The 27,712-nt window shown below is 40.7% G+C and overlaps 1 protein-coding gene across 1 annotated transcript in view; it reads left to right on the top strand.

Annotated features, from left to right (window-relative positions):
* Positions 1-609: 609 nt before the first annotated feature.
* The window catches only part of LOC138364939 (uncharacterized), a 108,643-nt gene continuing 81,540 nt past the window's right edge, over positions 610-27,712 (top strand). Inside the window, exons 1-2 of the mRNA XM_069325021.1 lie at positions 610-902; positions 22,084-22,158. Of these exons, the coding sequence (XP_069181122.1) occupies positions 22,153-22,158 (6 nt within the window). The 5' untranslated portion in view covers positions 610-902; positions 22,084-22,152. The remainder of the gene's footprint in view (positions 903-22,083; positions 22,159-27,712) is intronic.

Raw genomic sequence — 27,712 nt, 5'->3', positions numbered from 1 at the left:
GATATGGATAGATAAGGGAGTAATAGAGAGTCACCAGGGCAGGGCGTGGTACATAATATCTGATCTTAGAAAGAATGCCCACAGTTTTTGAAACTTTTTTTTATATATTTAGAATGTGTCCCTGGAAATTCAGCTTGTGGTCAATGAGAATGCCAAGGAATTTGCCATCTAATTTGTTACAAATTTGGGTATTGTTTATTTTGAGATTTATTTGATTAGAGGATTTATTGCCAAACAGAATATAGAAAGTTTTGTCAATGTTAAGGGTGAGTTTGTTGGCAGTTAGCCAAAGATGGACTTTATTTAGCTCAGTATTTACTGTGGCATTTAGAGCAAGGGGGTCAGGACTGGAGTAAATGAAGGTTGTGTCGTCAGCAAATAGAATTGGTTTGAGGTGTTGGGAGGCATTTGGAAGGTCATTAATGTAGATGAGAAAGAGGACTCTACTGGGTTTTAAAATACAGATAGAAAAGATCATCCGGGCAAAAGGGGAGGACTTTTGAGAAGCCGCCAGCTTCCTGTCCTCGTCGAAGCCATTAGTATTTCTAGCTTTCAAGAAATTTCAGGTAAATTGTATGTCGAAAAAAAATCAGTAACCAAAGAAAATGGGAAGAGCACCGTGGCGGGTAAGCGAGCGAGCGAGTGACGTCATCACAACAAAGGTTGCTATAGACGTCTCCACGACTCGTGAAGTTCGCCTGTCTTAAAGACCTGTGTCCACAATACCCGCCAAATTGTCCCTCCCACAGTACTCTCAGGACACTTGTGGCAGTGTAAGTGTGTGGTGAGGCCACACAACTGAAGACATTGAGGATATACCACGAGGGAGAGACAAAACTGTTGAAGGAAAGAGTCACTGGCTCCACCTGACCACCTTGTTCCTCGCACTCTCGTCATCCTCCGTAAGTACTTGAGTACTTTCTGCTCCACCATTGTCTTACACCCCCAACATGCAATTGTTGGGGTCTGGAAATAGGCCTATGGCATTGTTGGGATGTAGACGTAGGCCTATGGAGTTGTTGAGGTAAATTATAAGCCTATGGCATTGTTGGGGTGTGGTCATTGGCCTATCGAATAATAATAATAATAATAATAATAATAATAATAACAATAATAAGAATAATAATAAGAATAATAATGAGAAAATCCCCTGGGACTGTGTGGTGTCGCAAACCCACGATCAAGGCATTGCCAGCCGCATACTCTACCACTGTAGAGTATGCGGCTGATTCTAAGACTTCCTAAAAGTCTTAGAATCAGATTTCTACTGATGTCACAGGAAGTCTGTGATATCCTTATATCACAGGAAGACTTGAAGCCAGTCCAAATTTTACGTAAGACCCCTCAAGCACTCAGGTGAAGGGGTAAAGTGTTGTAGTTGAACACTGTACGCCCAACTTCAGATACAACACTGAAAATCGCACTAAGGAGATATACATCAATGAATGATCCACTGGGGCTGTGAGGTGACGCAAACATTGCAGGTTCGCATCGCCTCACAGCCTGAGTGAATTTTCTCATTGATGTATATCACGTTAGTGTGATTTTCTGTGAGTAAATAGTAATAATAATATTAATACAGTATTAATATTATTATTATTTATTCAAAAGAGTGTGTGTACAAAGAACATAAGAGTAATAAATGAATAAATCCACAAGGGCCATGACGAGGGTTCGAACCTACATCCGAGAAGATCCCAGATGCTCCTTAACCACTTAACTGCGCCAACCGAGAATACTCGGTTTGATTTTTTCGTACCCATTCTAAATGTGTGCGAGGTTGGTTGTATACGAAATGGACTCTTAGGACCTCCAGTGAGAGGTAGCCATCTTGGAAAAAATTCCCCTTATGCCCTAGGGCTGCTGGCTGGGTTAGTACTGAGTGAGCAACCATGAGTGGCACACGCACCTCTGACTCCCAAACACCCGTCCGACGCGGAGTTGAAAGATTGCGCTTTGTCGGTGAAATTCAAACCTTAATGTTTGAAGAATATAAGGGTCATAATATTGGTGAAGCTAGGTGCAGTAAGGACAAACACACAAAGGCAAATCACTTGCATCTGACACAAAGGTCAGATGCAAGTGATACAGCACCTATGAGGACAATACAGCGAGCGTATCCAGTTGTAGCTCTGAGTGCCACCCTTGCCCACCTATGCTATCTCCAATTTATGTAGATGATACATAGAAGAATCGTTTTCTGTGTTCAGTGATGATGCATCTGATACAAGTAGAAGAGATAAACAGTGTTAGCGGCTTCCATGGTGGTGTTTCCCATAGATATTTTCAAGAATAGCTGAATCTCTTCTTTACTGACGGACACTCTTTGAGGCTGGCTGAATCTCTTCCAGACTGACGGACACTCTTTGAGGCTGGCTGAATTTCTTCCTGTGTGGGACCTTACAAGGCAATCTTTTCACGACTACCTTACAAATTGTTCTTTCCCTGTAATCTTTGCAAGACTACCTTATGTTTTACAAGCTTGACTACATACCACCTACAGGTACTAATGCCAAGGGTGTACATGAGTAAGTTATTTGCAAGCACACAGAACAAAGAAACAGGAAGCAAAATTCTATCTGTACCTGGTGCGACGAGAGCGAAGTCGCACTGTGTACCCTGGACTACTTCGTTGATTATTACTCACTACCAAAGTACTGAGTGTGTAATACAGTGTGTTACTGTGTAGTGTGTGAAACTGTACATATTGTAATTTTAGTGAATTTTTAACAAGTAATTTTGCGACAATAAACATTTATTGTGGACACATTGCTGACACATGTATCACAGTTTCATGGAACATTATGAACGTTCTACTGTATACATATTGTAAAGGATACAAATATGCATCATATATGATAAAAAAACAAACAAATAAAACCGCATTGGAAATACATAAAACAGATAATTGAAAATATATTTGTGCCAACATCTGGTGCTTGAATGGCCCGCGAGACTGTCTGGGCGTGTCACGCATGGGCGACCAGCCCCTGATGACATCACAACGCACCTTGTCCACGTCCCCACAGCCAAAGTAAGTGGAATTTGGTATTTATTTTTACATAGACATGTTCTGGGAAGGAAATTTATCATTTTACGAAGAAAAAAGAATTTTTAAGGAACACTTTATTTCATGCGCACGAGGAATTTCACAATAAACTCGGCGCAGCACGGTGGTTAATCAACTGAGCTACGACATAGATAAGAATTGCAACTGAGAAATCAACTTGACCTACCACGGATCCTGCAGTCTCTCCGAGACACAAACTAGGTTTTTACACAATTCCCCCATGCACCTGAGCTCTGTCAATAAGCTGTTCTACCTCTTCACCCTTCCTTCATTACACACTCTCGGACGTAGATTTGAACGCTCGTCACGGCTCTTGTGGATTTGTATCATTTCAAACTTGAAATGAAACAAACTCATTTCAAAATTGTTCATATCAAACCTACCTGTACTATCAAAAATATTTGAAAAAATTATCTACAAACAGCTGTACTCCTACCTCGTAAAATTCGACATACTCGGCCCCTGGTAGTTTGGCTTCCACTCCCAAAAGAGTACTAACGACGCAATTATTAGTCTTGATATAATTTACTCAGCCCTTGACAAAAATGAGTTTCCGATTGGACTTTTCATTGACCTGAGAAAGGCCTTTGATACTGTTAATCACAACTACCTCGTATGTAAACTGCATCATTATGGAATCCGAGGTCATGCCCTGGACTAGATCCAATCCTATCTTAGTGATAGACACCAATGTGTAGCCATCAATGATATAACCTCTCCCACTCTACCAATAACCATTGGGGTGCCACAGGGCAGCATCTTGGGACTTCTCCTATTTCTTATATACATCAATGGTCTGCTTAATGTCACCAACATTCTGAAACCTATATTGTTTGCTGATGATACTACCCTCATCAACTCTAACCCTAAAACACATACACTAAATAATGTTGTTAATAATGAACTAAAAAAATGTCCACTTATGGATGTCAACCAACAAACTAACACTTAACATAGAAAAGACCTACTACATCTTATTTGGAAGCAAATCAACAAATGCAATTCAGCCTCAGATAGACAATGTTAACATTAGTAATAAAAATGATGGAAAGTTTCTTGGCCTATTCCTAGATAAGAGACTCGACTTCAGCACCTACATACAACACATAACAAAGAAAGTCTCTAAAACAGTTGGTATACTCTCCACAATCAGATACTATGTACCTAACTCTGCTCTCATCTCACTATATTATGCATTAATCTATCCCTATCTTAATTATGGTATCTGTGCATGGGGTTCAACCACTGAAAATCACCTCAGGTCCATCATCCTCCAGCAAAAATCTCCTATCAGAATAATAACAAATTCTGTTTTCAGACAACACTCAGTCCCCTTGTTTAACTCCCTAAACATACTAAACATAATCTCACTCCACACATTCTCTTCTGTAAACTACATTTACAAAACCCTGTTCTTAATGCAAATCATGTTCTTAAACTCTCCCTGGACAGATGTAATAGGACCCATTATCACCACAACAGAAATAAATATCTCTTTGATATCCCCAGAGTCAAACTTAATCTGTGCAAACAATCTATGCAAATAAAGGGACCTAGTCTATGGAACTCACTCCCTAATGATTTGAAAAACTGTCCAACTTTTGTGTCATTCAAAAACAAAACTAAAAAGTACCTAATTTCATCTTCATAGTTTTCTACCTTGTTGCTTTAAAATTGCACTGTATTTACTGCTACCCAATCTTCATGTACCCAATCCAAACAACTATACTGTTGTGATCATTGGTGTCTTCTTATATGTGCTTTCAATTTGCTGTATGTTGCCTATTAATCTTTGTTTAAATTACCAATCACGCTGTCAATGCAATCAATCTGAACTTTAATATAACAATGTGCTTTAATATTCCTACTAATCTCTCTCATCTCATTTTTTTTTCTTGCAATGTATCTGTTATTATTTTATTAATTCCGCTAGAATTTACCTACTTAAAATTATCTGTTAGATTAAGGACCTGCCCAAAATGCTGCGCGTTCTAGTGGCTTTACAAGATTGTAAATACCATGCTATGTATTCTCACAAACCCAATGTACCTTCTTGTATATAAATAAATAAATAAATAATTAAATAAATAAATAAATAAATTTAATGCATCACACTCTTGTGATTTTTATGTATAATAAGAGTATTGTTCAATTGAAGGGACAGCAGTTACACATACTAATGAAGCCACTATTACGCAAAGTGTTTCGGGCAAAATCCAAAAAGACAGGAGCTGCCTCGTATGGGCCAATAGGCCTTCTGCAGTTACCTTTTTTCTTATGTTCTTATGTTCTTAAATTAATAGTAATATAGAAATTTTTTATTTAACCCTTAAATGGCGCATAGCTATATACCTTTTGACACCCACAGGCGCATACCAAAAAAAAAAAAAAAAAACATTTTTTTTTCTTCCTAACCTGTTAATTTGTGTTCACTGATCACGGGAAAAATAATAAAAAAATCGTAAGTGGCATATATTGCCCACTATAGGGTGGGGAATTCTGGCAAAAATCAGGCGCTGACTGAGCGTGCGTTCCAGGCGGTCTGTTGATCGCCAGCTGTCAGGCCGGAGTTTCCACAAAGAGATAATTACCTAATTATTTCAATGTCTCTGATTGATTTTTCGTAGTTTTTTTGCTGTAATATTCAATAGTGTGTAGTGTGATATACAGTGGTACCTCGCATAATGAATTTAATCCGTTCCATGTTCGTCATGTGAAACGGACGTCATACAAAACGAGTGTCCCCCATGTAACCAGTGTGATGCACTGTGTTTATTGTGAAATTCCCCCAGTGTGCATGACATCAAATGTTCCTCAAAATATCATTTTTATAATAATAATAATAATAATAATAATAATAATAATAATTTTTATTTAGGTAAAGGTACATACATAAAGAGATTTTACAAAGTTTGTTGGCTTTATAGATAGATCTAGTACATACAATTTTTTTTCTTTGCAAAATGATAAATTACCTTCCCTGAACATGTCTATGTAAAAATAATTACCAAATTCCACTTATTTTGGCTGTGAGGGCGTGGACAAGGTGCGCTGTGACGTCATCAGCGCCTGGTCGCCCGTGTGTGAAGCTCCCAGACACGGTCGCGCAGGCCATTCAAGCACCGCGTGTTGCCACAAATATATTTTCAAATATTTTTTCTATGCATTTCCAATGCGGTTTTATTTTTTTCTTTTATCGTATATGATGCATATTTCTGACCTTTACAGTATGTATCCAGTAGAATGTTCATAATTTTCCATGAAACTGTGATACATGTGTCAGTAATGTGTCCACAATAAATGTTTATTGTCACAATATTACGTGGTAAAAATTCACGAAAATTACAATATGTACAGTTTCACATACTATTTACACAGTAACACACTGTATTACACACTCAGTACTTTGGAGGTGCGTAATAGTCAACGAAGTAGTCCATGGTACACAGCGCGACTTTGCTCTCCTCGCACCAGCTACAGATAGATTTTCGTTTCCTGTTTCATCGTTCTGTGTGCTTGCAAATAACGCACTCGCGTGCACCCTTGGCTTTAGTACTTGTAGGTTGTATGTAGCCAAGCTTGTAAAGCATAAGGTAGTATTGAAACGATTATAGGAAAAGCTCAATTTGTAAGGTAGTCTTGAAAAAATCGCTTTGTAAGGTCCCACACAGGAATAGATTCAGCTAGCCTCAAAGAGTGTCCGTCAGTCAGGAAGAGATTCAGCTAGCCTCAAAGAGTGTCCATCAGTCAGGAAGAGATTCAAGTATTCTTGAAAATATCAATGAACAACACCACCATGGAAGCCGCTAACACTGTTCATCTATGCTACTTGTATCGGATGCATCATCGCTGAACGCAGAAAACGATTCATCTATGTATCATCTATATAAATTCGAGATGGCAAGGGTGGGGCTCAGAGCTACAACTGGATACGCTCGCTGTATCATCCTTATAGGTGCTGTATCACTGGCATCCGACCGTTGTGTTAAGCCCTTATTGCGCCTAGCTTCACCAATGTTATGACCCTTATGTTCTTCAAACAATAGGGTCTAAATTGCACGGACTGAGCGCAGTCTTTCAACACCGTGTGGGACAGGTGTTTGAGAGCCAGAGGCGTGTGTGTCACAAATGGTTGCTCACACAGTACTAACCCAGCCAGCAGCCCTTGTCTTTCATATTCGTTATAGCAAAAGGTTCGTTCAGTGTTTGTTGGGTAGGCTGCTCCATTATGACAATCTTTCTTTGTTTCAAATGTGTTCCATTTGTTTTGTATTTGTCACTTACGTCTCAATAATGGAGCAGCCTACCCGACAAACACTGAGCGAACCTTTATGGCATTTGTCCATTTTTCAAATTGTTTCAACAGTTCTTTTCATTTTTCGTTTTTTTTTTATTTAAGAAACATGGAGGAGCCGACCTGTAGACCACCGAACGAACCTTTTTGACATTTGTACTGGTTTTCAAAATTCTTAATTTTTTTTATTATTTACGTTTTTTTGTATGTAAGAAACATGGAGCAGCCTACCTGCCGACCACCAAACGAACCTTTTGCTACAAGACAAATGAAAAATAAATATTGAACACATTTGAAGAAAGGAAAATGTCATATTGGTTTATTCAGTGTATGTAAGGTAGGCTTCTCCATTATTGAGACGTAAATGACAAATACAAAACAAATGGAACACATTTGAAACAAAGAAAGATTGTTATAATGGAGCAGCCTACCTGCCGAACAAATGAACATTTTTGACATTTGTTGTATATCAGACATTTCATTTGTTTTTTCCTACAAAAACGTCAATGCTTTGCAACATCTCAGCAGTCACCCTTTTATATCCCAGCATCATTAGCATCTTTAAACAAGAACAACATAATTTATGTGCATCATCGGAGGCATCTAAGAATGTGCAAGAAGCAGCACGACCCCACCATGTGGTGTTGACGTTACTCAAACCAGCGTTCGTCATACGGGACGATTTGACGCCGATCGGGCCATTCGTTACCCAAAATGTGTGTCTTTTGGGGCGATCGTTATGCGAGGTACCACTGTATTTATATAATAAAATGAGTGAATCATCGCTGTACTCAAAAATATGGTGTGCATATTGTTGATTCAATTATGTTCATCAAACAGTGAACAAATACTTTGTCTGTTATTACACTATATACACAGGTTATATATAAGTATCTGCATGTTATGTTCACCATGACGAACCACTAAGTTGGTATGCTGAGTGGCAGTGGCAGGCAGTGACTGGCTGCCACTGACTGCCACTGACTGCCACTCCCTCCCTCACCTCACCTCACCTCACCTCACCTGACTTGCCACCATTCTCCACCCACTCCATTCTCCATACTATTTTTGCTTTTATATACAGACGTTATATATAAGTATTTACATGTTTTGTTCACCATAACTGTACATCTAAGCTTGTATGGTGAGTAAAGACGTAGCTACTCACACAGTCAGCTGGTGGCAGCCGCCCTCAAGGCCAGATGCACTAATATTTCTCCTACAACAATACTGTGTGGTGTTATTACGCTATATACACACATTATATATAAATATCTACCTGTTTTATTCATCATACTTGTACAAGTAAACTGGTATGGTGCCCAAAGACCATCGTGGTCATCAGTAAACAACATGATAAGTCCTGCAGACGACGCTCCTCCCTCACCAAAATGGCGGCTCCCAACCTCCTACTCTCCCTGTTATCTCACACTATACACACGTTATATATAAGTATCTACATTTGTGTTCACCATAGCGAGCCACTAAGCTGGTATGGTGAGTGCAGTCAATAAAATGCTCTACAAATCAAGGGACCCAGAATGTGGAATGACCTTCCCAACCATGTTAAAGGCTGTACCTCTCTCAACCAGTTTAAGATAAAAACTAAACACTACCTAATAAATTCCCTGTAACCTACCTCACTCCTCTATTGTCAACCCATGTCTGTTATTTTTTTTTAATCAACACTGTCAACCTATTGTATTTGTGCTGCTTTTTCAGTCATGTTCCCCCTTTTTTTTTATCTTTATTTGTATTTGTTCTCAACACTTTTTATTCTTTATGCTCAATTAGTATTAAGTTCTAGATACTAATGTTTTTCTTGCCCGAAACGCATTGCGTAATAGTGGCTTTAGGCATTGTATGTACTAGCTCTATCTATATATCAATCCAATAATGTAACATCACTTGTATGTATGTACCTTACCTGAATAAACATATATATTTATTAAAAAAAAAAAAAGGTGGCCACACACACTCAAAAGACAACGTCACCATCCTCCCTCCCACAGCATTACTCCTCCCTCCATGGTGCACAGCGCCAAATATCACCACAATCCTGCTATTATCAGAACCCTGGTCAGTTTTATCACAGTCAGGGGTCTTCTGTAATAATATCATCGCTACATAATAGCATGAACAAGTATATTATGGCATTTTTAGGCGATGCTGTGGTCACAAGCTGAACAGCAGTGCTGTGAGTTAATGCTGCGTGCGTCAGGCTTGGTAGCCGACTCAATACTGAGGCCCCTAACACCCGGGAGTTTGGCCCACGATTTTTTTTTAAAATGGCGTCTGTTTACAAGAGCCCTGATGAAGGTGTGGTGAACCCCGTGTATCCGCGGGCCGTTTAAATCTTGCGTAGTACTCCAAAGCATCACATGATGCGATGCGCAATTTACTGCAAGTTGGTCAAAGCATCATATGATGCGATGCGCAATTGAAGGGTTAATGTAGAGACGGGGTAAAACACTTAATACTATAAGAGAAGTAAGCTAACAAAATGAGAATGTTCAAGAAAAATAAAATATTAATACAAAGGTGATTCATAAGGATGACAAGCATTTATTTATTTATTTATTTTTTTTATTTATATACAAGAAGGTACATTGGGGGTTAACCCTTAACATGCTCGGGGTCTAATATCCTGTTATCCACACAGGCGCATGTCATTTTGAAAAAAAAAAAAATTTTTTTTTTTTTTTGCTAATCTGTTAAGTTCTGTTCACTGATCACGGGAAAAATAAAAAAAAAAAATTCTATTGTACTTACTTTTGTTGCAATAGAGCCGAGAAGCTCTGCGATGACGTCACAATCTGCATGGTCGCTCATGCAGTACACGCCCGGGAGATGTTGCGCGCGGTCCTCAAACAGCCAGAGTTGCCACAAATATATTTTCGCGCTATTTATTTACAATGTCTAAGCGCATTTTATCTAATTTTTTTTCACTAATTGTGTTTCAAATACTGTTTGAACATATTTTGTATCAATAATTGTTGCATATTTGAGTATACACAGGCGCACACAAATGTTTTCAATTACGGCAATATAATATGTCATTACAGTCTATTATATTATATGTTCTGCTTATATGTTTACATATTTACACACTCGCACACGCTATACACACTTTGAAGCACACTTAGAAGATTTCTAGACTGTGGTAGTCATTGAAGCAGTCGACAGCACATAATGGGATACCACACGTTTCACACCATGTTTGCACAAGCTTCCGTTTCTTGTCTCTACGTGTCGTTGTTTTACACACCAAGCAATCACGTTGGGCTATTGCACGCTTCACACCAGGTGGCAAATACTTAAGTTTGTGTGCTAGGAAGCCTTCAGTGTGAGCGAGGCGTGGAGTACCAGCATGCTGCAACAGTGGGTTTATGATGGGCCGCTGAATACCTGGGACATCTTTTGCAAACTTTCCTAATAACTGTATTGCAGCATCAAATACAAAGTCACGGAAAGTGGGCTTACGTCCAGTTCTCACAAGGTACATGTTGAAACAGTTCAGCATGCTCATGTCCACAAGATGGAAGAACACTCTTTTCGTCCACCTACATGTCTTCCGCACACACTCTGCAGTGCCAATCATCATGTCTGATTTATCAATCAACCGCATGTTGATATTATAGTCTAAAACACAGTCTGGCTTATATAGTGGTGCGTTTGTTTTATGGCTCACTTTCCCACTGTTCACCATTGTTCCATCATGAATTGTTGTCAACAAGTTCACCTCTCTTTTGTCTTTCCACCGAACTGACAGAATGTTATCACTTTTCCTTCTCTGACACTCACCAACTGCAATGTCGTTGTCAAACACAGGCATTTCCCTTCGTTGTGGCTTTACTGTACCAACCAATCCGGTTCTATTTTCTAGCAAGAACCGAGCTAGCAAGGGACTTGTATAGTAAATATCTGTGTATAAAATGTGTCCCTTGTTCATCCACGGAGCCATGATGGTCTTCACTACACTCCCCGAGAATCCATGTTCGTCGTTACCGGGAATGTCTACATCACTAGCCGAGTACAGAATCATGTGTAACACGTATCCTGTCTCACAATCACAAAGAACAAAAAATTTCAGGCCAAATCAGTTTCGTTTTGAGGGAATGTACTGTTTGAATGGAACACATCCCTTGAAAAGTATGAGAGATTCATCAACCACCAGCTTCTGTGCTGGTACGTAAAAATCTCTGAATTTTCCAATAACATCGTTCATGTAGTGCCTCACTCGCCACAGTCTATCATCAGGTGTTCGGTCCTGAACACTTCCAAAATGTAGACACCTGAGGAGTATCTGAAACCTGTCTCGTGACATATATTTCCCGAATAAAGGTGTTGGTATTGTCTTGTCCTTGCTCCAATAGTCATTTATTGCATGTTTGTGACAGTGCTTCATCAACAAACAGAGTGCCAAAAACACATACATTTCCGCCACTGTGGTATTTTTCCAACGCTGCAGTCGTGAAAATTCTGTGATTTCCCTCTCAATCAGGTAAGCAGCATGCAGGTTCGTTTGGTGTACAATGTATTCCATGAGTGGTTCATCATAGAATGCTGTAAAATATTCCATCTCAGCCATGTCCTCACCTTGATTAGGGAAAAGGTTTGTAATCCCTACATCTTTATCGTCAAAGTGAGGAATATTAGGAATAAAATCGTCACCATCACTCCACTCAAGTACACCAGGCGTCCTGCGAGATGCAGAGGAAAGACGGCGAGGAAGCGATGCATACCGGCGACCAGGAGCTGAATACCGTCTGCGAGAAGCACGGCGGCTACGTGCACGTGAGGTGGGTGCACGTGAACACGAGGGTCTTGGTGCCTCATGTGGTGCCATGCGGTGGCGCTTGGCTGGGCGAGATGCTGCTGACGCGACAATTTCTCGCCCAGTTACACCACTGGTACCAGCCACAGGCTCAATAAAACTTTGATCTGAGTCACTAAACCCAGAAAAGGAGTCACCTCCCTCTGACTCGTCACCCTCAAACAGAAAATATCCACAGGAACTGTGAGGTCGTGGTAGAATTGGGGTAGAAAATGGGCGAGGAGGCATGGGAGAGCGTATAGGCCTCGCCATGGCATGGCGGTCATTCTCACTTTCACTGCTGCTGCTACTATCTCCCGACAACTGTGTATAATCCTCATCGTTGTCTGAATCGTCAAACACACTTTCTTCACCTTCAGAGAATAATTCGTGGGCTATTTGCTCTGGGGTGAGGGACTGAGTGATGCGTGCTCGTGAGGCGTTTGACCGTGCGCTCGCCATGGTGACTCTCGCTAAACTGAGGCCTCCCATGCCATCGGAGCGTGAGCTGGATTTTTTTTCAAAATGGCCGCTGTTTACTAGAGCCCCTGGGCAGCGTATGGGACCCCCAGCTACACCGCGGGCCATTCAAATCGTGCGCGGTACCCATACACTTCATATGAAGTGAAGCGCAGTTGACTGGTAAAACGATTTACACTTCATATGAAGTGATGCGCACTTTAAGGGTTAAGAGAGAACATAGAAATGAAGTTGATTTTACATTCCTGTAAAGCCACTAGCACGCATAGAGTTTTGGGGAAGTCCTTAAACTAACAGATAATTTTAAGTAGATAATTTACAGTAAAATTGACAAAAAATGTATACAGGTACTTTACAGCCTTACTTTACAGGTACAGAGTATAGTCAGAGTACTGGCATAGATTATTACATTATGGAGTCAGTAGTTCTAGCAACAGTACAGTAGTTTATTTACATTAATTACAGAATGGAAATACAAGGTGTAATTTAGAACTGCTCCTCATGACATTTTCTCGGAACATATCAGAACATAGAGTAACATAAACATACTATAATTTAAGGTTAATGGGGCCAACACTTACAAATAACCAAGATCATAAAGGACACGAGTAAACATTTTATCAAAGAAATGCATGAAATTAAATGACATTAAATGTAGACAGTGAATGTAGAAATTATATGAGTAATACAGTGTGTCCTCGCTTGAACGAACTATATGGGGGCGTAGCTGATTCATTCCAGTGTGGAATTCATTCCATCAATCCGGCCCCAGCATCCCCCTTCCCCCCCAAAAAAAAATTAATAATACATATGCAAGTACACATTTGCCTTTTGAAAAATTTAAATAACAAAAAATTTGAATTACAATGAAATAAATTGATATTACACGTTACAGTACTGTACTTACCCTACCAGTTGAGTTTTGTAGTGCAAACTTTGTTAGCCTTAATATCCTGAGAGTGCCACACACATGAATATAAATTGTTTAAAGAACAGTAACTTTTCTAACAAATGTACATTATACACTACAGTCTGTACATAAAGTACAGACCACTAGAATCACACTACTGCAGTACACGTATATCATATAAACTACACTTTGTACATTTAATGTCATTAGAACTGTGCTGTACAGCTCAATTAGTACTCCCAGGTAAGTTATGGCTAGTGCTGGGTGCTGGTCTAGTGGCCTGGACATCCTCAGAAGGTGTGTCCTTGCTAGTGCTGGGTGCTGGTCCAGTTGCCTGGGCATCCTTGGAAGGTGAGTCCTTGCTAGTGCTGGGTGCTGGTCCAGTTGCCTGAGCATCCTTGGAAGGTGAGTCCTTGCTAGTGCTGGGTGCTGGTCCACTTGCCTGAGCATCCTTGGAAGGTGAGTCCTTGCTAGTGCTGGGTACTGGTCCACTTGCCTGAGCATCCTTGGAAGGTGAGTCCTTGCTAGTGCTGGGTACTGGTCCACTTGCCTGAGCATCCTTGGAAGGTGAGTCCTTGCTAGTGCTGGGTACTGGTCCACTTGCCTGAGCATCCTTGGAAGGTGAGTCCTTGCTAGTGCTGGGCGCTGGTCCAGTTGCCTGGACATCCTCAGAAGGTGTGTCCTTGCTAGTACTGGGTGCTGGTCCAGTTGCCTGGGCATCCTCGGAAGGTGAGTCCTTGCTAGTGCTGGGTGCTGGTCCAGTTGCCTGGGCATCCTTGGAAGGTGAGTCCTTGCTAGTGCTGGGTGCTGGTCCTGTAGGCCTACTGTGAAACCATACCAAAAACTTTTGAATCTTAGTTTGTTTCTTTGTTGTGAGCTTCATTATAATATCTTTCATGTCCTTTAGGTGCAGGTAATAATCTCTCAGCTCTTCATTATCAGTTACAGCCCAAATCTAGCAGATCATTAACCTTTTGCAATGATGCAGCATATGGAATAGATAACACACTATCATCTTCATCTTCCACATCCTCATCATTATTACCAGTAACACACTGGATAATCTCATTACCAGTTAATTCAACATAACCTGGATCATCAGCATCATTATCTAACCACTCATTCACATCAGAAAGTTGCAAATCTTCCTCACCTGCATCTCTGAATGTCTCAAAAATCGCATTAGCAAAGCCCTCAAAATCATAGTCATCTTCGTCTTTATTCTAACCAGGTACCGGACTCAGAATTTTATTCCATGCATTCTTTTATGTGGTGACCTTCAACTCGCTCCATTCCTTGGCCTAGTTGTAAATTGCATCTTTAATTTAATATTTCTTGAAATTTTCTAGTGTTCTACTAGCCTTCGTATCCTTATTAGGCATCTCGTCTTCCTCAGAGAGCAGAACTTCCATAATATCTGAATTCATAGCTCTTTTATAAAGCCTTTGAGAGCATAGATAACCCCTAATCCATAGGCTGTATTACAGATGTAGTATTTTGTGGTAAAGCCATTCAGGTTATTTTGCCATCAGGCGATGTTAATTTAGCAATGGGGTGAGCTGGGGCATTGTCAGTCAATAACATTGCCTTTACCTCAGCAGGATGAATTCTACACATATTGATCTGCTGCTTTTTTACTTCTTTACAAAAGTGATTCTGGAACCAATCCTCAAAAATAATCTGTGTGAACCAGGCATTTTTTGTGTTGTAGTAGATGACAGGTAGTCTGTTCATGCAGTTTTTCAATGCTCTGAGGTTGGCAGATTTCCCAACAATTGCGTACTTTGTTCGGTGACTGCCATCTGCGTTACAGCACAATAATGCTGAAAATCTTTCCTTCTTTACCTTGCAACCAGGAATACTCTTCTCAAGCCTGAAGGCCAAAGTGTTTCTTTGAAGGCATTTCCAGTTAAAGCCTGTTACATCTGCATTGTACACTTAAAACCAGCTTAGATTATTAGATATAATGTGCTGAGAAAGTTTATGCTTATATGCATTAGCACTTCCAACACCTGCACTTAATGCCTCGCCACAAATTTTCTTGTTAATGATGCCATACCTCTCTTTAAATCGACATACTTATTCAATACAAGCCTTGAAATTGTCTATGTTTAACTTTACAGCAAGTCTTTCAGCTGCATTTCTAATAGAATCAACTCAAACAGGAATTCCTTTTGCACGATGCTGTGTTAACCATTTAAATACAGATGAGTCCAAATCCATATACTTAGCAGGTTTCAATGTTTTCCTGTTGCCTATTGCATGAGTTTGAGCAAAGAATTTCTTAACATTATCCTTCTGCTTTTTTATATCACAAACTGTAGCTTTACCGATGTTGAATTCTTGGGAGAGTTGAGTGACAGAGTATCCATGCTCTGCTTTCTCTATCAAGTCAACTTTCTGATCAATTGACAAATGTTTTCTCTTTTGTTTTATACCTTCAATACCATGAATGCTGCTCTGAGACATCTTGACAGATTAAATGAGTTCAAACAGTAAAAATTGTTCAAATTTATCACGAAAATCCTTCGCACGCGAGTCCGACGTTTTTACCTCAGGAAGAGGAGAAGCACATGGTGCCAGCCATCTCATCCAGGCTCAACGCATTGACATGACCTGTGCTTATTTTATAGGCATATTCAAAATTTGATGTACATATTGACTGTTACAAATTGTTTTATTTAAAATATTATTGTTATAATTAAAGAAATATTGTTAGTTTTGAAGTTTTATGCATTTTATACAGTACAGTTCTGTATTAACCCTTAAGCTGTGCATGGCATACATATACGACAGGACCTGATGGTAAAGTTCAATTTCTCAAATTTTTCTCTAATGCTTTCTAATTTTTTGTGCATACTAGCAAATCTTGTAACTTTGTCTAAATGATCACAAACATAACTTGAAAAATAAGAAAATAAATAATAATTATAAAATTGAATATTGAAAACTTCAGATTTTGAGATCAGCTGCAAAAATATAAACTACTGTACAGTGGTACATCGGAATGCGAGTGTCCCTGTATGCGAGTTTTTCGGAATACGAGTAGGATTTCCTCGGAAAATATGTCTCGGAACGCGAGGGTAAGTTAGTGGTATTGATAAAGGCCAGAAAGCCCATGTGAGGATGACAATAGAGGAGAAACAAGAGATCATTCGGAAGCATGAAAACGGTACACGTGTTGTTGAACTTTGTAGGCAGTACAACAAAGCCACATCAACAATATGCACTATACTTAATAAGAAAAATGAGATTATGGGTGCTAAAGTGGCAAAAGGAATAAGAACAATGACGAAACATAGACCACAAATACTTGAAGAAGTGGAAAAGTTGTTATTAATTTGGATACACGACAAGGAGTTAAGGGGTAATAGTGTTTCGGAGGCCATTATTTGTGAGAAAGCCAGGGTATTGCACGAAGACCTTCTAAAGAATACCCCTGTAACGAGTGATGCAGATATGAAAGAGTTTAAGGCAAGCAGGGGCTGGTTTGAAAAATTTAGGAGGAGAAGTGGTATCCATAGTGTTACAAGGCATGGGGAGGCAGCCAGCTCAGACAAACCAGCCACTGGATGATTTATTGAGGAATTTAAAGAGTTTGCAGAGGCTGAGGGATACCTACCGCAACAGGTGTTTAATTGTGACGAAACAGGACTGTTTTGGAAAAGAATGCCTAAGAGGACATACATTACCAAGGAGGAAAAATCCTTGCCCGGACACAAGCCTATGAAAGATAGGTTTACACTTGTGCTGTGTTCAAATGCGAGTGGCGATTTGAAAATTAGACCCTTGCTAGTGTATCATTCTGAAAATCTAAGGGTTTTCAAACAGTATAAAGTGCAGAAAACCCATTTGTGTGTGATGTGGAAGGCTAATAAAAAAGCATGGGTGACTAGGCTTATTTTTTCAGAGTGGGTGAATGAAGTGCTGTGCCCTGCCATAGAAAAATATCTGCAGGAGAAACATTTGCCACTCAAAGCCATGCTTCTCCTCGACAATGCTCCTGCTCATCCTCCAGGCTTGGAAGATGATTTGTTGCCCAGATACAATAAATTCCTCACAGTTAAATTCCTTCCTCCTAACACCACTCCTCTAATTCAGCCTATGAACCAGAAAATCATAGCGAATTTTAAGAAACTTTATGAAAGGGCACTTTTCCGGAAATGTTTTGAAGTGACTGAAGCCACAAACCTCCCCCTCAAAGAGTTCTGGAAACACCATTTTAACATTTGTAGTGCTTTAAAACTCGTTCACAAAGCCTGGCAAGAAGTGACTCAAAGAACCCTGATCTCTGGCTGGAGAAAATTGTGGCCTGAATGTGTGAGAGAACTAGACTTTGAGGGGTTTGAGCCTATAAATGATGTGCCTATTGTTGAGGAAATTGTTAGTCTAGGCCAGCAAATGGGCTTGGAATTGGATGGTGATGATGTGGAGGAGTTGGTGGAAGAACACAACGAAGAACTGACCACCGAAGAACTCCTAGCCCTTCAACAGGAACAGCAAGACAACGCAGCGGATGATTCTACAGTGGAGGAGGATGAGGCAGCAGTGAATGTCCCTTCTGCAGTAATTAAGAAGGTGTGTCAGATGTGGGAAGAGATTCAAACAATTGTTGAAAAGACTCACCCAGAGAAAGCTGTAGTAGGCCGTTGTCTTAATCTTTTCAATGACAATGTGATGCCTTACTACAGAGACAGCTTGCAAAGAAGGAAAAGTAAGCTTCCATGGACAGATTTGTGGTGAGGAAATCGAGCAGTGAGCCTCAACCAGGACCTAGTGGCACTCAGATAAAACGTCCCAGGGAGAGCACACCAGAAAGGTCCTCACTGCCTGATGTGATAATGGAAGGGGTCTTCCCTTCCAAACAGTAACTCCTCTCCTCCTCCCCCCCCCTCCTCACCATCTTCCATATGCCTACAGCATTCAACAGCAAGGTAAGTAATAACTTGAACATAGTTTTGTAGGTTTATTTAGATGAATTAAGTATAAAAATTTAGTTTGATGAGGGGTTTTTGGGGTAGTCAGGAACGGATTAATTTATTAACTATTATTTCTTATGGGGAAATTAGCTTCGGAATACGAGTTTTCGGAATACGAGGCGTCTCCAGGAACCAATGAGAACTCTTAAACTGAGGTATGCCTGTATCACCAATCGTTCATTTGGTGTTATTATGCTCTCAGAATAGTATATGATCTTCATTTTCATAGATTCAGAATATATGTCTTCAGTTTAATTTACTGTAAAAAAATCGTCAATGTGGCATATGAATTATGCGCCAAATTTAGAAAAAAAATTGATAACTACAAACATTTAGGGTTTGTGAAAAATCCATTCTAATAGGATTGTAGAACAGACAACTGTGCACATTATTTGTAACAATGGTGAGAATCGGTCAGAAACTGAATTTTTTTAAGGTGACTCAAAGTTTTAGAGATAATTGAAGTTGAAGTTATCGACAATGAATAAGGTAGTTCTAATTCATTAATTTACTTATATGTTTTAATAAACGTTGTTTGGCATTCGTACTCGAATATGTGAAAGTTGTAGGTCAATATGTATTGGAATGATGTCAAGAAAAAATAACTCCCCAAAAAACTAAATATAGGGAAAATTATAATGATTTAGGTGATAAAAATGTTTACTTTATAAAAGTGATAAAGCCCTAATCGGGTCCCTAATCATTAACCCTTAAACTGCGCATGGCGTATATATATGCCCCGAGTAGCATGTCCCACGGTGCGCATGGCGTATATATACGCCATAGGGTGCCAGGCTCGATTCAAATGGCCCGCGGCTACACGGGGTTCATAGTAGCTTCCTCAGGGCTCTTGTAAACAGATGCCATTTAAAAAAAAATCGTGGGCAATATTCTCAGGTGTGAGAGGCACAGACTGTTGGAGCAACCAAGGCTGGCGCACGCAGCATGAGCGAACAGCATTGCTGTTCAGCTTGTGACCACAGCATCGCCAAAAAATGTCAAAATAAATATATAATTGTTATTATTTAGCGATGACAATATTACAGATGACCCATGACTGTGATATAAATAACCAGGGTTGTGATAATAGCAGGATTGTTGTAATAACTAGCGCTGTGGGAGGAGTGATGCTGAGAGACGGAGGGAGACAGCATCGTTTACTGACTGTGTGGCTACCTGTTATTGTTTGCATTCACCACACCAGCTCAGTGGTTCTCTATGGTGAACACAAATGTAGATACTTATATATAATGTGTGTATTAGTGTAATAACAGCAAAAGGATTATGCTGGGAGGAGCCATATGGGTGACGGAGGTGACGTCGTCTGCACGATTTGTCTAGCTGTTTAGAGGGTGGCCACTATGCTCTTTGGGTGCACTACAAGCTTAGGTGTACAGTTACATTGCATAAAACATGTAGATACTTATATATAATATGTGTATATAGGGTAATAACACTGCAAACAGTATTGTTGGGGGAGAAAGTTTAGTGCGTGTGACCTTGAAAGAGTGAGGGAGCCGCCATCTGTGTATAGCGACGACTCTTAGTGCCTGAACTAACTATATCAGCTTAGCTGTACAGTTGTGGTGAACAAAATATATACATACATATATATAACGTCTGTATATAGTATAATAACACCACAAATGGTATTGTTGGGGAAGAAAGTTTAGTGCGTGTGTTGAGGGAGTGGCAGCGAGTGGCTGGCTGGTGTGTGGCGGTAACTCTTCGTTGCTTTTCGACTCTCAATACCAACTTAGTGGTTCGTTATGGTGACCAAAACATGCAGATACTTATATATAACCTGTGTATAGAGTGTAATAGCAGCAAAACTATTTGTTTATTGTTTTATAAACATAATAATTGAATCACTAATATGCACATCATACTTTTGAGTATAGAGATTATTCACCACTTTTATTATATAAATATATTACAATACACACTATTGAATAATATTACTGCAAAAAACTAATTAAAAATCAATCGGAGACATTGAAACAATTAGGTAATAATATCTTTGTGGCAACTCCCATCTGTCAGCGCGGGTGACGCTGACCGGGTCTGACAACCACTCTGTCAACGCCCACTTTTTGCCAGACTTCCTCGGTCAATTGCGCCCAAAATATGTCACCTACGATTTTTTTTTTATTTTTCCCGTGCTCAGGGGACACAAATTAACATGTTTAGAAAACGAAAAAAAAAATTTGAATTTTTTTTTCTTGCGCACAGGGGTGTAAATGTCCCCAGGACCCCTGAGCAGTGTAAAGGTTAAAACCGCCTAAAGAGACAAAGAAAGTAGAATTTGAAATCTGTGAAAAACTCAGTCAAAAAATTTCAAAGTCCTAAGTTCTGCCAGTTGTGACTGATTCATTTGGTGACCAATTTCATTCTATCTTTACATAGTAAGGGATGGGTATGCACTCTCCAGGATGTAGAGGTTACAACAAATGAGATAATAAACAAAGGAGACAAAAAAAATTAATGAACAATGGTGAAAGTAACAGATATTAACATTAGGCAATGCATTTTTATGATATTTAACAAAATAGAGCACGATAACATACTCATTATTATTGGTATTATTATGTATTACTCGGCAATGCTATACAGACACCAGCTGCATATCCACTTTGTGGACACTTCTTACTACTATTCTTCTTTGTACATTGAACAGGTGTTTGCATCTCTTTATTGCTGCATTATCCCACAGTTCCAGTTAATAGGAGCTGTTCTTATCAACAAAATGTTCTCCTTGTTAAAAAAAATTGTCTAAAGTACATTTCTGAAAATATTGGGATGAAACTTTCATGACACTTAAGCCAATAAGTTGTAGATTTGTTTAACATTTAATATTAATTTTCACATAATTCAAATATTTTTTTGCCCAGCCCCAGCTTTTACAGCCCAGGCTGTAGCAGCTTAAGGGTTAATGCACGTGGTTTGTATTACGTAGGCTGTTTGAAAGGGGGGGGGGGGAGGCAGCCGAGAACATGCCCATACCCCCCTTCTCCATTCCTGCCCACCCTCCTTACTCCTGCTCATCCTCCTTACTCCTGCCCACCCTCCTTATTCCTGCCCATCCTCCTTACTCCTGGCTTCCCTCTTTACTCCTGCCCACCCTCCTTATTCCTGCCTACCCTCCCTATTCCTGCTGCCCACCCTCCATACTCCTGCCCACCCTCCTTACTCCTGCCCCCACCCTCCTTATTCCTGCTGCCCACCCTCCTTACTCCTGCCCCATCCTCCTTACTCCTGTCCACCTTCCTTACTCTTGCCCACCCTCCTTACTCCTGCCCACCCTCCTTACTCCTGCCCACCCTCCTTACTCCTGGCTACCCTCTTTACTCCTGCCCACCCTCCATACTCCTGCCCACCCTCCTTACTCCTGCCCACCTTCCTTACTTCTGCCCACCCTCCTGCTCTAAGCACAATACCTAAACAAAATTAAAATTTTTTGGTAAATATGTTCTATGTTTTGGTGGGAAAATTTTAGTCATAGAAACCTTAAATTTGTTTTATTTTGCCTAACAGGTAATACTGCTTCCAGCCTCTGCTCGGCTACCCAGGACGATAGCAAACACAACCAAACATTGCCCATTAATGATGGTAAGGACAATTTTATTTTTACTGTACTACCAGTGTTTGTGTTTATCATGTTGATGTCAATAACTAGAGATGGTGAGTGCATTAATCATGATATTGTCATTAACCAGTGACGGTGAGCGTATTAAGGGGCCTGGTGCATGGGCACCGAAACTTCCTCATACGCACTCAGTTTTTTTGCAGAATCCTCATGACAAATGCTCCAACTTTTCCTTATAAATCAACTTCACAACATGAATGGAAAAAAGTAAAAAAAAAAAAAAAATATATATAAATTCACAATTTCAAATTGCTATAAATATCTTACAATATCACCAATTGTTATTTTATTCATTATGGTCTCAGAATGGCATATAACGTTCAATTGCTAGTGAGAAAATCACTGTTTTAGAGTATAGTTTACTGTAAAACATTTTTTAAATGTGGCCATCCAAATATGTGCCAAATTTATACGAAAAAATATTTAAAATTCCAAATGTTATGGCTTTTTGACAAATCGATTCACTAGGAACCTTAGCACTAAGAACTTTGCACATAATATGTAAAAATGGTGATAATCGGTCAGAAACTGAATTTTTTATTAAGTCTCAAAGTTGAAAATTATGAAAAAAATGAAATTTTTTTAATGAAAATTAAAAAAAGTTTATTAAATCTCAAAGTTTAGTCATTTAAGTTTTTTATGCCCGAAACGCTTTGTGTAATAGTGGCTTTAGGCATTGTATGTACTAGCCCTAACTATAAATCCATCACTCTTTGTAAAATCTCTTTTATGTATGTACCTTACCTAAATAAACATTTTGATTTTGATTTTGATGTTGAAATGTTTTTCATAGAGCAAAATGCATTTAAAGTTCTCGACATTGAATATAGTACTTCTAATTTATGACATATCTTGTAGGTTATAATTAAGATTGCTTGGCATTCATACTCGAATATGTGAAAGTTGTAGGTCAATATATGTTGAAATGAAGTCACGAAAAAATACCCCCCCCCAAATAACAAAATATATGGATAAGTTAGGGATAACTGAAAAACAGACATGGGGTCCCTTAACTGTCTAACAGTAGGTTAGACATATATATATGAATGAGATTGGGTGGATATAAATAGGAGCTGCCACGTATGGGGCAATAGGCCTTCTGCAGTTACCGTCATTCTTATGTTATTATAACAAACACTTATATTGCAATAACTTTATTGCCCATTTATTAGTGATAAGGCCCTCATCTGGTCCTCATTCATGAATACCAGCTAAATAGACAAAGAGAATAGTGTTTGAACTCTGCAAATAATTGGCTAAAAAAAAAAATGTCACAACTTTGGCCACGTGTGGCTGATTATTATGTTAACCAATTTTGTTCAAACTTCACATGCTTAGTGCCTGATATGTATTCTCCAAGATGTAGAAGTCACAACAAAATCCACATAGAAACAAATAAGAAAAAAAGTAAAAACGAAAAACAAAAAAGTGGTTGTCGGCTTTTTGTATAAAGGGACATAAGAAATACTGAACAGTATTGCCATTGGGCAATGTATTTATATGATATATAATAGAATACAGCATAATAACTTACTAACTCATTATTATGTGTGAAATCTGGCCTTCCAGGTGACAGCAGCAGCATATCCACTTTGTGGACCCTCTGTACTACTACTCATCTTTGTGTGTCGAACAGGTGCTTGCATCTCTTTAACCCTGATGTCCAGAAAATAGGAGGTGTTATCGTTGTTATCAGAACAGGTTGCTGCCAGATGCTCACACATTTATTTAAAAAAAATTGTAAAAAGTCCTTTTTTTAACACATTGGGATGAAATTTTCATGACTCTGATGCCAAATAACGGAATATTTTTATTTAATTTTTGACTATTTTTTATATATGGAAAAGTCTCCACATGCACCGGGCTTCTTAATTATGATGTTTTCATTAACTAGTGGTGGTAAGTATATTAACCCTTAAACTGCACAACATGTCATATGATGTGTTGAGTAACTTATGCAAAAGTGCGCAACACATCATATGACGTGATGGAGTACCGCGCAAGATTTGAATGGCCAGTGGGGTAGGGGGGGCCCCCATATGCTGCCCAAAGACTATAGTAAACAGCCGGCATTTTCTAAAAAAAATCCAGTTCTCGCCACTAACGTATGGGAGGCCTCGGTTACCCAGCAGACACTATGGCGAGCGCATGGCCAAATGCCTCCCGGGCACGCACCACGCAGTCACTTACTCAACAGCAAATAACTAGTAAATTATTTTCTGATGGTGAGGAAAGTGATTTTAATGACTCTGACATTGATAAAGACTACAGACAAGTGACCAAAGGTAGTAGCACAGACAGTGAATTTGAGATGTTACGGCCCTATTGGGACGCAACCGGGTTCTTCTTTGATGTTATTAGAGTTTGGGTATCCGGCCCCAAGTTAGTAGAGGCTTTCAAGGGGTGTGTTCCGTAACGCAAGTTAAATTAAAGGGGGAGGGATACAAATGTTCTGATTTATATATATATTGTCACCACCACCATAAATAAATATATAACAGTTGCACGGGGGTTATAAATACACTATAATGTACAATGACTTGTCTTCCTCCGAAGACACAGGATGCTCCATGGTGCGCACTTTGGGTAGCCCTGGTTCCTTCCTCCGTGGCCCACGATGAATCCTCTATGATTCGGCGAATCTACCCTGGCCACAGGCCAGCTAAATCACAGTCCCACTGGGTGCTCCGTCGTGGAGGCCTTCAACCACAATCCAGCCTGTAGCTGGCAGGTTCCGATCAGCTCCGCTGGGTAGGCCCCTCCACGACCGATACTAGGGTTGCGAGCCCTAGGCAGGAGCCTCGTGTGATTCCGCTGATCACTCTCCTCTCTCAGCACCACAGTGGCTAGTCTCTTCCACCAGCCAGCCCCGGATAAGGCAATTCCTGATACTGCCACGTCACAGGCAGGCTAACACTCTCAGCAGAGTTCGTCCGGGGGTGACTCACAGCTTCTTCAGAGCAAACTCGTGATGAGACCTTGGCTGCCTTGGGTAGACTCATCCATCGTCCAATACAGCAGTCCCAGGCCGACTCTGTAATCAGACACGTCATTAATACTGGGACTAGGGAACCTCACTTACAGGCTTAGACACAAACGTCCACCTCTCTGCTCCATAGATGGCGTTGCTGTCTAAGCGCCACCTCATCAGAGGTCAGCAGCGGCCATGTTATGAGCTGACTAAGACGGGAATCCAGCGCCTGTGGCCGGTATATCCCGTCCTCACTAGATGGCGTTGTCCATTTGGAGTGGGTTTCGGGAGCGGACTCACAGATGGCGTTGTCGTCACTGCTCCGTGCTCCGACACTGGACTCGGGTCCGTAACATGAGATTACAGCCTGCTCCCATGGTGAGGCTTACACACTCACCAGTGCCCCCTCGCCCAGTGTCTACTCCAATTCACCCACGACCATACAGTTCTTGTACTTATTTAGAGTATGAGGATATTTTAGGCGATGAGTCAGAGGAAGGTAACTCTTTTTCTGGTTTTAGTGAAGTGGATTCAGAGCATAGTATTACCACGCCTGTCGCTAGTGCCAGTAGTGTTACCAAGCAAGATTTTGTCGTGTCAGCAGCATCTCGCCCAGCCAAGTGCCGCCGCATGGCACCTCATGAGAAATCAAGACCCTCATATTCACCTGATTTTGCCTCAGGTTCACGTAGCACCCATACTTTGCATAGACGGGCTTCAGCTCCTGGTCCACGGTGTGCAATGATTCCTCGCTGTGGTACCACTGTTTCGTCTCGCAAGACAGAGGGGTACTGTCTCCACTCGTTAATCCGGACTATATGGGAAGGACCCCCAGCCGGATTATCACGTTTTCCGGATTAACGAACTTTTTCACCTTTGAGTCCAAAAGGGACCATTTCCAAAATTTGTTATACCCCCAATCATGATTTGAATTGACACACACTAATTAGTGTGTGGGGCTGGGTGGGTGGTTAGCTGCTTAGCTGGTAGGTGGGCAGGAAAAGTGGGTGGACAGGCAGGGATAGGTGGGTTCAGGCAGGTAGGTTTTGGATGTGTGGATGGCAGGTGGGTGGGTTCAGGCAGCTAAGTTTTGGATGGGTGGATGGCAGGTGAGCAGGCAGATGGCCTTGGTGGGTGAACAGGTTCGAGCAGACAAGTGGGTGGGTGGCTGAGCAGCCAGGTGGGTGGGCTATCAGGTAGGTGGGTGAACAAGTGGGTGGGCAAGCCGGCAGGTTGGTGGGTAAGCAGGTAGGTGGGTGGGTGGGCAAGCAGGCAGGTGGGTGGGCTATCAGGCAGGTGGTGGGTGAGCAGGTAGTTGGGTGAAGAAGGTGGGTGGGTGAGCAGGCAGGTGGGTGGGTTGGCTATGCAGGCAGGTGGGTAGGTGGGCGTGCAGGTAGGTGGGTGGGTGGGCATGCAGGCAGGTGGGTAGGTGGGCGAGACTGCAAAGAGATATCACACGTCTGTGATCTCCTTCCTGGTCACCCCCCTACCTCACGCCAGCCTTCCCAACTCCCCTCCATGTGTGTCAACACGCTGTATTTCCCACTTCTACACTTCTCTTCACCTATGCCTCTCCTTCCTCTTTACTCAAAAAAAAAAAAAAAAAAAAGGGGGTTGACATGCTGTGCAATGACTAACATATGCACCTTAAGTTCTGTTAAATCCCATTTTATTTTCTTGTAAATATTTAAATAAATAAATAGCAAACCAAATACTGTACTATACTGCTAAAATATTATAGTGTGTTATTTAATACTGTATTTGTAACTAGCTCTCCATTGCAATAAAAAAACAATATAATTCTTGCAACACCTCCAATGCCACCTTCCTTCGATAGGCTTAAACGAGTCACATTTGGTACTCCACACTCAACACTTCTCCCTCCCTCCCTCCCTCTCTGACCGACTCCCTCCCTCCCTCCCTCTCTGACCGACTCCCTCCCTCCCTCCCTCTCTGACCGACTCCCTCCCTTCCTCTCTGACCGACTCCCTCCCTCCCTTCCTTTTTGCCTCCCTCCTTCCCTTCCAGACTGCCTCCCTCCCTCCCTTCCTCTCTGACCGACTCTCTCCCTCCCTCCCTTCCTGACCGACTCCCTCCCTCCCTTCCTGACCGACTCCCTCCCTTCCTCTCTGACCGAATCCCTCCCTTCCTCTTAGTAATAGTTAGTTCTTAGTAATAAGTTAGATAGTAGTGAGTAAGTAAGTGGACTGTATGTACTGATTCAGCTGCTGGAACTTCTCACACAATGGGAGGGACAATTTGTAGCTTAAACCACTTTGAGATGGCTCCTTCATAAACCACAAATTGTTTACCTAATCTTTGATATATAAATTATAAATCATACCACATATGGTGGTCTAATCTACTATTATACCACAATAATGAAATTTATAACTACTAATACTATGTCTACAGTATTGAACAAAAAGGGCCTTAGCTGTTCCTGTTGATGGGGCCTGCTAAGGCTGTGTAATTGTAGCATCAGAATTAGGTGTGGCTCTGTGCCTCTGAGTGCCACGTAATGGCGGCTGTCTGGAGGCCTACAA

This window comes from Procambarus clarkii, chromosome 15 (genome assembly GCF_040958095.1).
Source record: "Procambarus clarkii isolate CNS0578487 chromosome 15, FALCON_Pclarkii_2.0, whole genome shotgun sequence".
NCBI classification, from domain to species: domain Eukaryota; kingdom Metazoa; phylum Arthropoda; class Malacostraca; order Decapoda; family Cambaridae; genus Procambarus; species Procambarus clarkii.
The sequence above is the reverse complement of the archived record's forward strand: the minus strand, read 5'-3'. Positions and strand labels throughout refer to the sequence as shown.